Source organism: Athene cunicularia (genome assembly GCF_003259725.1).
Source record: "Athene cunicularia isolate RWA chromosome 2 unlocalized genomic scaffold, athCun1 chr2_part1, whole genome shotgun sequence".
Classification (NCBI taxonomy): Eukaryota; Metazoa; Chordata; class Aves; order Strigiformes; family Strigidae; genus Athene; species Athene cunicularia.
Window position 1 is genome coordinate 131,791,752 of NW_020799095.1, and position 17,259 is coordinate 131,809,010.

The window sequence follows — 17,259 nt, forward strand, 5'->3', positions numbered from 1 at the left end:
AGCTGCTGGCCCTGGGCTGCAGGCCGCCACTGATGGTCTGTCTTCGTAAGGAAAAACCCAAAACCACCAACAACAAAAGGAACAACCACCCAAAATTAGGAGAAGAGCCTAGGCAGCCTCTGAAAGACAGTAATGGAAGATAGGGGAGTTTACAGCAAAGCAGTAAATACTTACTGAAGAATGTGTAGAGCTGAAGAGAGAAGTGGTAGCAGGACAGCCTGAAGTACCTATTGCAGGGTACAGGTGGGCACTAGAAATGGGCAAGAAAGAGCAAGCTCTGTAAGAAAAAAATTCTTTTTTAAACATCCATCCTGAGCTAATAACAGACCTCAGAACACAGTCGAGTAATGCATAACAGAGACACAGAAGTGTAGTTCCTGGAAGTGCTTGCAGGGGCCTGCCTGTGAGTGCAAACACCGGGAGTGACAGTACTCCTGACATTTACGTCTGTCACTCCTTCGAAGCAGAGAGATTTCTTCCAGAGCTGAGAACCGTCAGAGTTCAGTGGTTTCCTCTTCCTTCCTCATTCCAAAGCAGGCCAGGCCCTCGGGCCACCTTCCTGTAGAGGTGGGTCATTTACCAAAACAATCAAATAGTCCGTAGGAAAAAGTCCCACCCACTGGGTATGGCCTGGTTTGTCATGAAGACCTGGAAACAAAGACACAAATCTGAAAGTAAACACCCAGTGAGTGAGAAACTGAAAGTTTATGTGCACCCAGGCAGTCAGGCAGCACACAAGCAGGACTAAGCCACTCTTCAGAGGCCAAGACAAATGCCCCAGAGCCCAGGGTGGGCCCTTCAGGAGGAGGAGGATCTGGAAGCTGGGTGTTCCCCAAGGGAGACAAGTCTGTAGACACTGTGCACCATCCCTGCGATCACTGCCCAGTGATCAGTCCAAGTGCTGGCCAGACATCCCTAAGCACCCCACAGCCACAGAAGGTACATAATGGATAGGTAGGGACTTTGAGGGATTCTGGTATCCTTTTCCAGAAGGGTAACCTCCAGTGGTGTTAGTTCTCTGTCATTAAGAATTCCCTATTTTTTTTTAAAGTCACCTGGCCACCACAGAGTGACTGAGACCTGCCCTCTTCTCTGTTTCCCAAGCGTGGGAGGTGGAAGCCAGGCCAGCTGGGCTCTTCCGGAGAGTATCTGCCTCCTGCAGCTTTTTTTACACCTTCTGAGAGGAGCTCAAACCTCACTGGGGCAGGGGGTGAGGAAGGTTCAGTGGCAAGATCTGTGTGGCAGAGGCAACCATGCTGGTCCTAAGCATGAGAACAGCTTCGGCTTTCTTCCAGTGAGATTTCTGGGGAGCCGAAGCACATGCCTAAGCAGCAAGTTCCTAACAGCACACCAGAAACACACAAACAATAAATGAGAAAAGATGGTTTTCCAATAACAACACCTGTGGTTACCAGCCTTCAAGTGTTATTACAAGTTGCTTAATATTCACATCCAACAGCTCCACTCACTGGCATACCAAATACCAGGGATTCCACTATTTTGTCCAGAGCAAATGATTAGAATAACACTGAGCGATGTAGAGCAAACTCAGCTGACCCATTGGTGTGTGTAATGTAGAGCGTGCTGAGGGAGACATGAGTTTCTGGGACAAAAACTCAAGCACACTAATCATATTAAAGAACACTGACCCATCAGTCGCCTTAGCCCCTGAACCTAATTATCCTGGCTGCTGTTTCAAAATTCCCCAAATCATGGATTGTCCCAATGAATATTTGACAAAGTTTAAGAACTACCACAAATGAATATAATTAGCAACGGAAAGGCATTCAAGTATTTGGGGATAACTTATAAAGTCACACCTGCCCTTTTACAAATGCACAGCAAACATCTACTTACATGGTATCTAAAGGTTAATATACAAAGGAAAAATACCACAAAGGAAATGTACCACAAGGATTAACAAAACAGCAGTTGGCTGATCTTGCACCTCCACAAAAATCCACCAACTTGTTAACTTTGTTTTATATAAATTAATTACATCACATACATACTGAAATATGGAAAAGCACTTGTGGAACTATAAAATAGCTTACAAGCAGAATAAACATACATATGTTTAGGCATGATTTTGCAAGATTTCCTACTACTCAGCTGTACAATGCCGTTTTTAAAACAAGCTCCCTGATGGGTGGTGGAAGCTGTGTTTGTTCCTTAGCTCCTAACTGCCTGGTGGTGCAGCAGCTGGCCTGCCCCTGCGCCCACAGTCCCCCACCTGCACTCGCTCACAACAAACACATGCGCTGGGACCTGAGGATGTTTCTGCATGGGGAGAGACTCTGATCGGCAGGATCACATCCACTGTCACATCCTGAAAGCGTGGCAGCACTTCCTGGAGGTGCAGGACACTCCACAGCAGGGAGGGGAGCAGACCCAGGGCAAGGCAGCACCCCAGAATGGGCGTTACCACTGGGTGGCCTGTGGCTTCACAACAGCTCTCTCGCTCTGCTAATTACAATTAAGGGAGGTGCAGCAGCAGCAGCACACACCTTTAGTACATGGTTGGACAGACCCAGACCTTACAGGTTTACTAGCACAGCTTTGCATTCCAAATGTCCAGCGGAGTAATTTTGATCCAACTCAAAAAAAAAAAAAGCGCAGCAGCCTGTCCACATTCTCATTCACGTCCTTCCGAAGGAAAACTACCTGCAGGTTCATGCTGCATTTAGTAGCTCTGAAAATAATAAAAGAAATGAAAAAAAGTAATCTGTAGTTGCATCAATTACAACTTTTTGGGCAAAGGACACTTCCATGGCAAGGCAAAGTAAGTTACTGATACAAAGTATGTCCCAAAATTTTACCTACTAAGGCAGCCAAAACGGAGTCATCCTCCTCCAGTCAATGCCTCTTCCCTCCCTCCCCCAAGATATTTTACTTATTTTGGGAATACTTAGCTGCCTTTTAAAAATGCTTTCTAAATACCATTTTTTATATGAAGAATGCCATTTCAGGTAAGTTGGAAGAATTTTAATTTATAATAAAGTGAAATCCACTTGTTCAGCTTAAAACTGTTCACTGTATGAAAATCAATTTGTGATTAATTTCAGTATGTCCAAACCAACTATTTTCCTAAACGACTCTCCTCACATAGAAACCTTATCAGAGCTTGTGGCAGCAACCTATTTTCCAATCGGTTTGCATGAGTATAGTATTCAAACATACACACTTGTGTTAGCTGCTGTTGTCATTGGACAAGGGATACTGAAAAGTTTCACCCTTACAGAAAGAAGTCCCGAAACACCTGGGAGCAACCGACTACTGCTTGCTATACTAAACAGTATATTACTGTAACTTGTGGTGACATTTAAAGACAAAAAAACCCCTTTATATTAAGTAAGCCATAGACAAAGGGGGGAAAAAAGTCTCACAAGCTTGTGTTTCAAGCAAGACATTAAGTTATTCTCTTAAGAGACAACTCCACAGAAAATCCTTAAAAGATATATAAAAAATTAAAAGCCCTCTGTGCTTCTCAGTTCAGCTAATCTGCTCAATTATAAGATAATTCAGACAGCTGCAAATTAAAACCATGAAAGCTATTTCCGACTAGGAAAAGGCCCATCAGTGCTCCTGATGATGCTAGGAAGTGCTGCCAGGCAAGGACGACACCATGATGAAGTCCAGATTCCAGTTGTGAAGCCTGTTCATGTCCTCCCCACACAGACCATGGGGGAACTTCTAGCACTGCGAGTTCCCATTAGTCACTCCAGTTTTCACATGACCTGTTCACCTACACATTTCAATCTGAGCATGGACATTCAGACCTCAGGATAAGCAGATGCCACACGCACTGAAATCCAGTTAATCCAGACTTGCAAAATTTCCTATTCGATTCTGGCAGACCTGTTATTAAAAAGGCAAACTGAAGAGTTCAGAACAGTCAAATCATACGAAGCTTGAAAAGAGAAAGGGAATCAAAATCAAAGCTACTAAGCTAGGTATCTGTAGTTTGTCCTAGAGAAGAAGCCTGAGAAATGCAAATGTCAATGAAGCGAAGAGTACAGACACAGAAGCTCAGAATGGCATTTACAGATTCACACAGAGAGACATGATCCACAGGTTCAAAGAACACTAGAAAAAGGGAGTTGAAAAAAGTAAGCTTCCTCTGAGAAGGTTACTACTGATCTGCTGAACAATCTCTGATGTGGTGTTAAGAACGCTGAAGAGATGTGCTGAATTAGGGCTCTCTGGGAGCAACAGAACTGCAAGGAAGGCTGTTGGTGGTGACTGGGGGATTACTCCCACCTGCACCCCAGCTACTGAGGAAAGGCTCACACCCTGCACTCTACACACTTCTCTCTGCATACACACGTGGAAGTAAACTTTCAAAAAACAGCAGGTCTGTATACAACTGTGCAAATTATACAAAGATAAACATATCTTAAGAGATTAGGAAAATTTCCTTTCCTCTCCCTCCCTGAAGGACTGCTGCTGTACAAGGGTATTGCTTTGATTCACAAATTTGCCAGTTTACAGACTTTGCAATGACTATCTTGCAGGAAAGGAAAGTAACTCCCAAACCAAACAGATGGGAAAGGCCACTTGATTACAAGCCCATACAACTTTTCACTTCTGGAAAACTAACAAAGCTGTAGCAAGCTATTTACCTTCTGTGCTAGGTACAGTTAGCTAAGGAACAGAAACCAATGCTGAGAATTAGCTATGGAAGTCAGCACTAAAGGTGTCAGTTTTCCCTAGATTCAGGAGAGGAACTAGCTAGTAGTTGGTGATAAAGGTAGCTACTAATAAAGTGTTATCTCTTACGTCAGCAATTATGAACAGCTAAGGATTTATGCTATTAGAAAAAATGTCAACATTAGAAAATTTTCCTTTAACTAATTTCTCTAACAATCTTAAAAGTGAACTAACAGAAGGGCTTAAGTCAAAGGGAAATGAAGTGTATGATTTTAATAAACATTTTTCTTATTAAAATCTTGATATAGTTTAAATATACCATACAGAGGAAAAAAGCTATTTATAAAGCTACATATACATTTCAAGTCAATGACGACAGCATAAATCATTCTAGATTCCCTCTCCACTTATCAGAATGCTTGTGTGTATATATGGTGAGCTACTGTGAGTCATCTGCATAATTTTTGTCTAGCTATACATTACAGGACTTAAAAAATGTTTAAGCTATATACAGAAATATATATACATATAACATATATTTATATGTTATACATACACATACACTTATATACATATACACACAATACATATATATATATATATATATACACACAGTACTTTACATTTATATATGGCCTTTCACCCAAGGGCCTTGGATACTTTTTAATACATCAAGTCTCACAAAGCTTTGTGAGGGAGGGACCTTTATTTTACAGACTGTAGATGCCTATTCTAAACAGTTTCTTTTGTTGCTTTCTACTAACTTGACACATTTCAGTTAGAGGCGTTTTTGGTAATGGAAATAATTACACCAGTTAGAAATCCAGGCATAGGGTGTATGTTGCTTTGTACCTTTGTAACTATCCTTCTTAGTACACGAGAACAGCCATACCAGTGTAAATTTTCTCTATACTAATACACCTATAACTAGACTTGTGTAGCTGTACCGCTTTTTATTTTAAATTGATACTAGAATAGTAAAATCTGATACAGTTTTGAACTTAAATACACTGGAGGTCACAACAGGAAATCCAGAATAGACTCCAATCCTTGTACATTGAAACTATCCTTTTCTAGGACAATTGATTTCAGAAGTATTAGTACATACAGAAACAATCCCGTATCTGTTTACTCGATTTATCTGCAGTTTAACTACACAAGCCTGAAACAGTCAGTCTTATTTAGAAAACAGGATTTTCAGCATCTGTTTGGCAACTGGTGATCAGAATTTCTCATCTCAGCTGTCCTCCAGACCTCTAGCAACTAAATAAAGTATGAAAACAGGCTTTTTTGAAAATTACAGCTGTAGGTAACTTCTGGTCATCCTCAACTAACTGACAGAAAGGAAAACCCAGTGGAGCTCTGGCAAAAGGTGAATTCCTCTCGGATTCCCAACAAAACATTCCCACCAAAAGGAGGGGGACCTCAAAAAAAAAAAAAAATCACTAACATGGACTCATGGGGTTGGAGAAGTAAAAAAGAGGGAGAACATCACCACCACAAAAGCTCTTAACCTTCAGTATGTCAGTCTGCTAAGCTTTCAGAAATTTGTTTTGACACAGAAAAAGTAGCTCCTTCCTTTACTAATCACTTCCTAACTCTCAAGCATTAGGGAAAACAAATCCTAGGTTATGGTAAAAGACTGCCCTCCCCAAAAGCAACCAACCACTTCAAAAGTGAACATACAGTAGAACCCACTACAATGCAGTTAAAGAATTTTATTCTAACCTAATTACCTTGAGATTTTTCAGAACAAGCCACTTTCCCTTCAAACCAATTCTGTGAAAAGAAGGGGTTGCCTGGCCTGTTTCATTCAGGAGTCTCTGCTAACTGTAAAATGTGGGCTGAATGTCTTCTGCAGGTCAATTTTTCAGTTACAAAATTCAGATTTTTAATGAACAACTATGTTTATTGTATGCTGTTAGCTAAAGTATAAATGGCTAAATAAATAAAAACTATTGTTTCTTCAGTATGATTTGGTATTTTGTCTGCAATTTCTTTATTAAAAAACTGTAACAAGATACTTTAAAAAAGGCTAGATACAAAAGAAGTTAAGCTGCTCACGAACATTAAAGTTTTCCAAAATGTATCTTCAATAATCATGATCTTATAAACATTTTACAGTTACCAGAAAGTGCCCAGGCTGAGTTTACACAGTTAGATAACGTAGTACAAGTGTTGGGTTAGAACTGGTAGTGGAACAATCTCCTGACTGCCTGTTCACTGAAACAGGGATACAAAAATGTTGATTGTGAACTATGAAATACTGTGCATTGGCCTCATCATATGTACCAAAAAAAAAAAAAAAACCAAAAAACCAAACCCCAAAACACTAAAGGTACAGATTACATGCAAAATATTAGTGATGGTATCTGATATGCCAGAGTTCAATGCAATCAGAACAAAAATTGCAATGAAAGTGGTTTCATAAGTGAACAATCCCAACCCTGGGATCTGAGCTCTCAGGAACTTTTTACAAGTTCAATATACATGATACACAACTGCAGCCAACCACAAATTAAACACCATAAAAAAAAAAAGTTAAAATAAAACACAGAACATACTTAATTTTTTATTTCGAAATTCCCTACTCCCTCTATACAAGAACCTTTGCTGAAACACTTTCCACAAAGGCAGCAGTGAATTTTCAGAACATTTTACATATTTTCCCTCAGCAAAAAGATAAATCACAGTGTAAATTATATTGTTCTGCTGTCATCTTTGGCTGGGGTTAGGCAAAGGAGTTATTGACTAGCAAACTGTTGCAATCAGATATTGCTAGTGCTCCTTAGGCCTTTACGTTACAAATTTAGTACAGGAATGTTTGCATTTAATTCTTTAAAGTACCACCAGGGGTATGACAGCATTAACTTTCATAAACTTTTATAGACAAATGGAAAAATCTACAAAACTTAGCTAGTAATATTACACAGCAATACACACTTTTTATACTCTACACAAAACCAAAATTCTTGGTCTTAATGGCGAGTAACAATTTCTGTTTCAAAATCTGCTTAGAGGAATAGAGTGGGACATAAAGGCGAGAAATGCAAGTGTTTGCTGTAGGAAGATGTTGGTCATCTGGTGGTCTTATTGTGATTGATGGCATAGGCTGGAATCCCTCCTCACTGGCAGGCAATGATGGACTTGAGGTCCAAAAGTAAACCTGAAAAAAGATGACATCATTTAACATTTTGCTGTACAAGGCTAAAATTCATATTGGCTACATGTTGTGTATGGATGGGTTAAAGAAGAACTGCAGAGTCACAGCAAGTTTGATCATAACTACATTCTGTTCAATATGCCAGCTAAACTCAGTGGTCATGCTACATGCTTTTGTAGTAGCTTCCTTCACCTCCTTTCCTCAACTGCTCACTGTATTATATACTTCTGTTAAAACTGATACAGGCAGCACTCAAAATCATCCTGTATCAACAAATCCTCAGTAAAAGAAATGTCCCCAAACCTATCTGGGAAAACGCTGACTGCCATCAATACAAAACGTGTAGAAATCTCTCACAAACCACTCACTACAGAACACAGTACTTGTATGGACAAAGGGCAGCAACAGAGAATATTTGGTTTATTGTCTCAAATGTGAAATACTGACTTGCAGAGCAGAGTGGCTACTGAAGTGTAACCATAGATATTCCTTCACAAATGTTCTCTAGATTTTTCTCTTTTCAGATTAGTCCAGTTTCCTTTTAGCAGACTTAAAGGAATGATAGTACCTTAAGTAGTAGGAAGTTAAAAGCAAGTAAGTTTTAAGAAGCATACAATGAATACAATTTACAGGCAAGTTTTCAAAAATGAAACCCCCAGTATCTTGCTCTTTCATGCTTCTCATCAGCTATTCCTAAGGGGCTCTGAGAAGGAGACAGTATCATTACTGACATCTTACAGAGAGGACACAGGTGTTTCCCTCAGGATACAGAGAAGTCAGGAGAGTATATGACCCAGGAAGAGAAAACAACCTCAAAACCGTACTAACCCACAACACAGCTGGCTAACCACAGTTACTCAGCTTAAGAACAACTGTGCAGAGACTGTAACTATGCTTCCATAAGAGACCTGTGAATGTGGATAAGGACACACCATGCTAACTTGCAGTTGCCAGAAGATCCAGGACTCTCGCGTTATGTTTCCAGAGCTGAAGGTCTAATCAAACCCTACTACTCTGCTCTGATACCTTACCTCTTCACATAAAAAGTCTCTGCAGGTAGATACAGTTAAAACCAATAACAATGCCAAAGTTATTCTAGGTTCTTCTGCCTGTTTCCAGTGGGAATGAACAACTTACTAGATCTTGTCTTTCTGTCATACTCATCTTCTCAACTATGGACCAAAACCAACGCTTGAATTGCAAAAGCTTCTCAGCATTTTCTCCTGTGTGAAATAAAAGATATATATATATATTCAGCTAGTACACTGGACAATAAATATTAAGAGATCTGTTTTACATGTGCTGCAAAATGATCTCAACTACAATCTCATTCATAAAGTCCTGATATTGGAGACTAGTAATTTCAAAACCAATACAGGTTTCAAATGTAAAGGCTAACTCTGACACACCTCAGTACAACTCATCCCTTTCCTCCCAAAAAGCCTAATAATAGCTACATACTGTTTCAAAATTATGTAAAAAATATTAGACTGCATCCATCATGCTTTTAGTTCTAAAGTTAGGTTAAAACTTTCAGAAGATAGGCTACCAATAATACAATCCTTGTATTTAATGTCATGACAAAGTTGGAAAATGTGTTCCCCCCCTGCCAATTGAAGGTAAATCTTTTCAAAGGTATGTAAAAACCACAGCCATAATTTTATTAGGGCTTTCAGTGACTTATTAACTGATGACAAATTTGAAGAGGTAGTTTAAGTTTAAGGCTGGTAACTCTACTCCAGACAAAACAAACAATGTTAAATTATCCCTGCAACTCTGTTTCTGAGTAAGTTACTTCATACCTGACTCATCATTGAAAGAGGTAAAGCTGATTAGCATTTGCACATTTACTTCACCACAGCCGTTAACCAAAAGTCTGAAATCTTCTGCTGTCAAATCTTCTAATGAATTCTTTGGAAGTACATCCAGGAGACCCTTCCTCATTGCCTTAAGTAAAAATCACAAGATTCACATTATAGCCATATCACTTTCAGATTGACTTGAAATGTGTTACTGAAAAGTTCCATGTGAAATCTCCTACTAACTAAAAATTCATTATTCCCCTAGCTGTTCTCTTCTTTTGAAGTTTTACCATCTGAGATGCAAATTTTGTGAAATAAAGAACTGCACCTATCTGTGAAATTTTAGCTACTATTACAAAAGGTGGCAGTCATGGTTTGAACTAGTATTTCACCAGGAGCAGAAGCAAATGCACTCTCTAATGCTAAAAAGCTCAGTTATTTTGCTGAGCTATGCTGAATCTGATGAGAATTATATGCATCTTACAAGTTACTTTTACTTTGCTTTCTCAGACACTCACATGCCAACTCTGCTTTAAAAACGTTATATACACACACTTAGATTTTATACAAATGGGTAATATCCTGAAAAGTTTGGAAATTCCATTTTCAAAATAAAAAGAATATGAATAAATTTTAGTAAATTCCAAAATGAATACAAATGTTACGAGTTTGAACTCTTAAAATAAACAAGAGTCAAATTATTAATATATGCAGACATGGAGATTGAGTAGCTTAATTCTAGAAACATGGTCTTTCTGTGTAAATTTTTGACCTAAACTGCACAAAGGTAATTTAGCAGTCTGCTAGTGTATCTCAGAAGTGTAACAGGAAACCAGTCAGCAAAAATGACCACAAGACAGAGATTAAGTGGTTCTAAGTACTGGAACATCATTAACTGTTTATAAAAATATATTATTCCATAACTTTATTTTAAAACTGGTTTTAATATAGTTTTATAGTACATTGTTAGGTTTCTTGACAGGCTAGTACAATAAGAATAAAACTGTATGTTTCATAACTGATTTCTCCTTTTAAAAAAGGACAAGTCAGAAGTTCAAGATGATTTATGCAAATATTTTTAAATTTTTAATCTCTGTTTATAAGGTTAAACCAATCAAAGATGACAGATTATTAGAACAACGTAGCTGCTAAATACAAAGCAAAAATTCCAAGAGGATGTGCCGTTTGAGCTCAAGAAATGAACATATATGCTTAACCAATGAAATGAAGTTTAAAAGAAACTATCTTTTGTTATATAGAAAAAGAGAAATTGCTCAAAGTACTCAGTCTTCATACTACTACATAAACAGCTATACAATTAAACCAAAATTTTAGAAAATTAAATATTTTTAGTGACACTGTCAAGACTACAAAAGAAACCTGAGTAGAAATACCTTAATGAGGAAAAGAATTAACTGACTGAAATCTTACAGATTTTTTTCCTTCCCCCCCCCACCACCCGCCCCCCAAGACTTACATGTAGAGGTTGCTCCGCTACTACCAACATTCGGTGTTCTGCATATTTCCGGACGTACTCATATACATTCTGAGGAGTGACTGGTATATTTACACCATTGGAAATAAGTTCAACCTATGGCAAAGTAACAGGGACCATTTAAAAATGAGAAAAAAAAATTAAAAGGAAAAAAAGGAAATGAGATTATTACAACAGACACAGTATGCTGCACAGTGATTTACTGCTTAATATCCCTGTAAAAACAAACAAAATTTATTACTACAGCTTAGCTTTAAAAATTCCCTAGGACTGACTATGCTATCTGGGCTTTATGGTAGGCTCTACATCACCTTCAGGGAAAAAAAACCCCACACTTTGTCTAAGGAGAACACTGCATTTGAATCTAGGAAGGGCAAAATATTCTTCCACCTGAGAAGAGCATGTATGTACACTACAACACTCATAAGCCATTGAATTCTGAAACTACAGACACACAGGTTTAGCTGTGCTTACCTGCCCTCCACCCTCCTCCTTACACAGGTCTATTGCAAAGGCTAAGTCCATTGCTGCAAACACTGCATCAGCGTCTGTACTCTGGGAAGCGAGGATAAGTTGCCGAAGGCTTTCATACATAACCGGATCGAAAAAAGCAAAATCATGCCAGTTCACCTATAAAAAAAAGATAGATGTTTGAAACATACCAGTTGTTTCAGAATATATTCAAAATTATGTCATCTGTGTCTGATCTATGCGCTAGCATACAGCAGTATATAATCCATGTAACAAAGCATATAAACACTTAGAAATAAAGGCAGTCAAACTCCTATTTTCAGCCTCCCTTTAAAAGTACATTATGAAGTGCATTAGCAGAATGTAAAGATAGATCTGTAAAGCCTTTCCTGCTATTAAGGGCATAGAGGCTATAAAGAAAACAAATTCTTCTATATATCACCAACATCAATAGAAATTTGATGGAGATTGACTGAAGATGGAAACAATTTGCATCAGCGCCCCAAAATACTGAAAATTCCCCTCCACTTAAACACATACATACTGCCACTATATATACATACATGTATATGTGGTGTATATATGTATATTATGGCCCAGTAAGCTGCATATCACGGTTTCCAACAATTCAAATACCCATGTCTACTTCTTGCTGTTTTCTGTAGTTCCTCGCTCCTTTGTTCTTATCAGCCTGGAGAGAAAAGTCATCTACTAACTAAACTACACCTATCTAAAATATTCTTTGATTTATCCAACATGTAATGGGAAAGAATATGTATTCAAGAAGAAAAACCTGAAGAAAAGAAATCAAAGGAATCTCTTTTGGAAGATATCAGGGGATATATGGAGGTATATCTTTCTGCCATTAACCCTTTTTCATTAAAGAAGAACGTATGTACATTGGATAACTGATTATGTGATCAACATTGTTTTTAAGGAAAGACCAGCAGTAACAAACATTGATTTAAGTTTGCTGCATCAGACAGAACTTACAATGCTACTGAGTAATGCATGAAATGTGCAGTACATAATTAGTGTTTACTGGGGTGGGGAAGCATTTTTGCCAAAAGTTGAGGTAATTGTTGCTCTGAATTAAATTATACCTACACCTGAGACAAAATTTTAGTTACAGTTCAATGAGTTCTCTCAAGTATCGAGTAAAACACTTTTAGGTAAGCTGAGATGCTATTGCCTAGTACTGTCCAACACTATCTCTTGGAGTCTTCAGTCTCAAGAAGAGAAAAAGGAGGAAACAGTAAACAGTTCTGAATAGAGTCAAAGACTAATCTATTACAAGTCATTCCATCTTACTCAAAGATCTGACTTCTAGTACATCTATTCAGTCCAAAATCTAGAAAATTAAAAAGTTAATACTCCTAAAATTAAATTTAAAGGCATCCTTACAGTTCCAGTGTCAACTCTGCTAACCAATACATGCATGTTAGGGGGAAAAAAAAGTAGGCTTAAAAAATGAAGTTTCATGTAATTAAAGGAAATTCAAATTTCTATGTTCAACTTACCTTTCTGCCAAGAAGAACTTTGATTACATGTCTATTTAACGTGATGGGACATAGTTCATTCTGCAACAAGCACAATCCTAGGATTCTGAAAATAAATGTTTGCGGTTTGTTTTGGTATGGCAGAAATTACACTGGAGATCTTTCAGCAAATTCACATTAAATAAGTCAAAATATTCTAAGAATCAAGCTGCAGATAGCTTTCCAACCCTATCAATCCCCAGAAGAAAATTATGTAGATTCGTATTTCAGGAAATATTTTTTTTTGAAACTATACAACATTCAATTGAAAAAAAAGTTAAAAATAAAAATTTAACAGGAAAAGAAACCTCGAGCTGACGTGTGCAAATTCCCCACTATTTAGCTCCAGGTGAGAAATACAGAGCATAAAAGTAATCAAGTTTTGCAGTTTGGATCGCTGGTACTCTCCTGGTATTTTCTGTATTAGTCTTTTACATTTTTTCAGACTAGAAAGGTAATAGTAGCATACCTGCCAATGTTTCTGAAACAATTCAGCCTTGCTTCTGTGTTTTTACCAGGTCTTGGTGTATAAAACCCTCGTTTTCCAGGCTGGTAGAAAAGTGGTGCATTATCATCCCCATCATCTGTGTCATCTAATTCCATATCTACTACACTGCGGCTGGAACCATGTCGCTTTCTATTTTCCTGTTTTGAAAAAGTCAGAATAGCAATTAACAAACTAACTTCTAGTTATTGACACACATCAACAAACTATTTGCCACTAAACCCAAAGATTCAAATTCCATTAGTTAAGAATTTTCATGGTATTTCCTAATGGTAAAAGTTTATACTTTTGAGTAATTACTGATTAACACTTTCAAAAGAAAAAAAAGAAAGAAAACCAAAGGTAACTCCACAAAATAATCAAACAGAACTTTGTCTTGCATGATAAAGGAAGGCTCCGGTGTTGCTTAATTTTTTAAAATTAACTGATACAACTGGATCTTAAGTAAATTTAATTTGTGCAGCTGTTCATTACCTGTACTTTATCTGAAGAGTCTAGCAATCCAAGATCCAATATACTGTCAGCACCATTCTCCCTTGATTAAAAAAAAAAGGGGGGAGGGGAAAAAAAAAGGGAGATTTAATTTCACATAAATAATTGTCACATTCTGAAACCAGACAGATTAGATTAAACCAAAGTCAACAAGTCACTTGTCCAAAGAAAAGTATCTAGAACAGAGCAAGGAATAAGTTCCATGTATCGGAGTTTGATGTAGCATGGTACAAGTGCTTTGGCCACAAAATCAGCTTTAATTTCTTATCCAAATCCTCAATACTTTACCTGCCGTGTGCAATAATAAGTTCCATTGCTTCGTCAACTCTTGCTCTAAGGGAATCTTCACTAGCTAGTAACAGAAGCAGCTGAGCAGGGGACAACTCCAACAACATTCCTGTGATTTTACTTGCAAATGCCTAGGGATAAGGAATGATATGTCTTACTCTTCCAGCTGTCTCATTTTCAAATACAGTCCTATGAAAACTTCAGTATTTAAAATATAGAATGCATTATAAGATACCTCTTAAGCTAAATGACAAATTGGAGAAACAAAGTCTTAACAAAACGCAAAAAAAATACAAAACCAGCTCTACATGTTCAATTATTTTCAGTTATGTTAAAAATTAACGGACAAGGAAATTAATTTTTGGATTAAAAGAACAATATCTCATTAAGTGTATTAGATAGCTAAGTCTTACTGGTTGCATTGCTTGCACTCGAGGGTAGAGCCTTTCTCCAAGGGCTTGTCTGTGTGCTGGAAGAGGGTCAGGATCATCACTAGGATTTCCTTCTGATGCCGGTCTAAAAGGCCGTGTGTCAATGGAAAGTTGTCTTCTAAAGTCCCTTAAGAAAATTAGAACAGTTTGTACTGGTTTCAGACAAAATATGCAAAAATCCTTTGGAACAGTATCATTTGCACACAGGTTCAAAATAGCATTAGCTTTTATAGTGGAATAGTAGTGTTGCTCATAGCTGCCTGGAGAGAATGATTCAGAAACAGAGAATCAAAATAAACCAGAGATTTTAATATTACCAGTATTTTGGATACAGTTGTCAGACATGCCACCAATGGCAATGTTGTTTTTAAACCACCTCACAATTTTATTCTAGTACACTAAGTTTTTATTATTGTTTTAGCAGGAGAGATTGATGGCATATGGTTGAGACATAATCTATCAATGCTAAAGTAAGAGTAATTATTCTTTAAAGTACATACTGAATTTCAAATTACCCTGTAAATTGCCTCTGAAAGTGAGAAAGACAAACACCTTTAATTTGAGGAAGTATCTTTCCCGAAGAAAACTAAGGCAATTACTGTATTTGACAAAGTATCTCCAACAAATTAAAAATCACTTACCTATCCCTATCTCTCCGAGAACCAGCTCGTAAGCCACTACTTCTCCGCATTTCTCTCTCTCGCTCCCTTTCCCGATCTCTCTCTCCCCTATTTCGTAATCTCTGCATCAGACCTAAGGAGGAAAAAACCTCATAAGCGTAAGCATCTTTATATTTCTCTCTCCTAAGTTTCAATGTAAGGTGAATGCAGTTTTAGAAGATGGCTTGAAAGACATCAATGAGACAGAACCACTTCACTTAAAGTAGTGATTGGACTTCAGTTAAATTTAAGGAACCTGAAAATGTTTGTACCAACCTACAAATGCAAAAATATTTCAGGAGTTTATATATACTTTCAAAAACATTAAAATGTATTTGTAAAAAGGCAGATGGAGCACTCATTAAAATGTACAAGCTCTTACTAGCTAAAATGTTGACAATTATTACCCACTGGAGAGAAATATGCTCAAAAAAGCAGAGATCACCTAACGCAGACTCGTTACATGAAAAACAAGAGCTTCCTGTTTCTGAAAGCAGAAAAAAGCGCCACCTCCTTGCCTCAGAGAAGTGACATGCACAATTTTCTCAGTTCCTCCGCTGAGATAGCAAGAGAAACCTCTGAGACAATGCCAAGTATTTCAATGTAAAAAAGCATCCAAGGCTTTTATGAATGTTATTTGTAGATTAATTGCTGTTCATCACTTACTTGTATGGGTACCCTTGTTGGCATTCTGAATACAATCTAGATTTGGCAGTTTCTCATTTGACAGAAAAGCCTGTGCAATAGCAGTATAAAAGCTTCGTGCTACACCACTGCCTTCTCCTGGCTCATCCTTAAAAGTAACTTTTACTCTGTGTACAGCCATCGGAGTGGTAGCACACCGGCGACCAAAATGATTGTTGAGCTGCCTCATGGTCTGCTGAATTAGAAGATCTCTGTCTCGATCAACCTAGTAAAAACATTAAAAAGTTTTATTTTCTTTACCAATCATCATACCAAGAGAATTTCAGCTTCACAAGAAGTTTCTGGACACATCTGCACAGACTCAGAAAATACCAATCAGATTGTGAAAAACTACAGAGTAATTGCAACACAGCTCACAAAGTAAGGTTTAAGACACCTGCTTGCAGACTCTGAAATACGACTTCTCCTATCAAGTTACTGCAATGTGCAATAATTCAACTTTTAATGAAAACAAATTCAGAAGATAAACTGACATTTTTTACCTCCAACGTTAAATCCCTGGATTGCTGGTTTCTAAGTTTTTCCATCTCCCTCCGGAATTTTGATTCCTTTACTTCAAAGCCACCTAATTCAGTCAAGATCTTAAAATAAAAAACAAACAACAACAACAACAAAAACTCAATCAGAAAAATGAGGGAGGTTCAAAATTTAGTCATAAGATGAACTGTCCTTACACCGGGAAATACATACCGATCCAGGCTCTGCTCCAACATCTTCCATGAATACTCTACCGAACAACTCTAAAGAAAGGCGCCAACGTCCCAGCAACATGTCATGAGATATAACCATGCCCATGAAGCTACACTGTGGCCTGACAGGAGAGAAAAAACGACAGACAAGCAAAATCAACTAAATTTCCAACACATTTTGTGTACTTCTGCTTTTTCTTACCCTTTGCCTTCAAGTAAGCTCTTTATTTCTGATAAAGAACACCACAGTACAATAAGTTTGTCAACAAAAGTACATGAAGCTGCTTAGTTTCAGCTGAAACACAAATCTGGCTTCCAAAAAGAAATTACTCTCAAAGCATGTAACTTCACTGCTACACAGAATTCTGTTA

General features: G+C 37.7%; 1 protein-coding gene across 1 annotated transcript in view; it reads right to left on the minus strand.

The window, feature by feature from the left end:
- Window positions 1–4,908: 4,908 nt before the first annotated feature.
- Window positions 4,909–17,259, minus strand: part of UBR5 (ubiquitin protein ligase E3 component n-recognin 5) — a 77,347-nt gene continuing 64,996 nt past the window's right edge. The window contains exons 48-61 of the mRNA XM_026841504.1: window positions 16,890–17,010; window positions 16,682–16,780; window positions 16,161–16,404; window positions 15,477–15,588; window positions 14,818–14,962; window positions 14,405–14,535; window positions 14,099–14,159; window positions 13,589–13,764; window positions 13,102–13,186; window positions 11,585–11,740; window positions 11,093–11,206; window positions 9,616–9,760; window positions 8,951–9,036; window positions 4,909–7,816 (exon numbers count right to left, since the gene is read on the minus strand). Coding sequence (XP_026697305.1) covers window positions 7,604–7,816; window positions 8,951–9,036; window positions 9,616–9,760; window positions 11,093–11,206; window positions 11,585–11,740; window positions 13,102–13,186; window positions 13,589–13,764; window positions 14,099–14,159; window positions 14,405–14,535; window positions 14,818–14,962; window positions 15,477–15,588; window positions 16,161–16,404; window positions 16,682–16,780; window positions 16,890–17,010 — 1,888 coding nt within the window. The 3' untranslated portion in view covers window positions 4,909–7,603. The remainder of the gene's footprint in view (window positions 7,817–8,950; window positions 9,037–9,615; window positions 9,761–11,092; window positions 11,207–11,584; window positions 11,741–13,101; window positions 13,187–13,588; window positions 13,765–14,098; window positions 14,160–14,404; window positions 14,536–14,817; window positions 14,963–15,476; window positions 15,589–16,160; window positions 16,405–16,681; window positions 16,781–16,889; window positions 17,011–17,259) is intronic.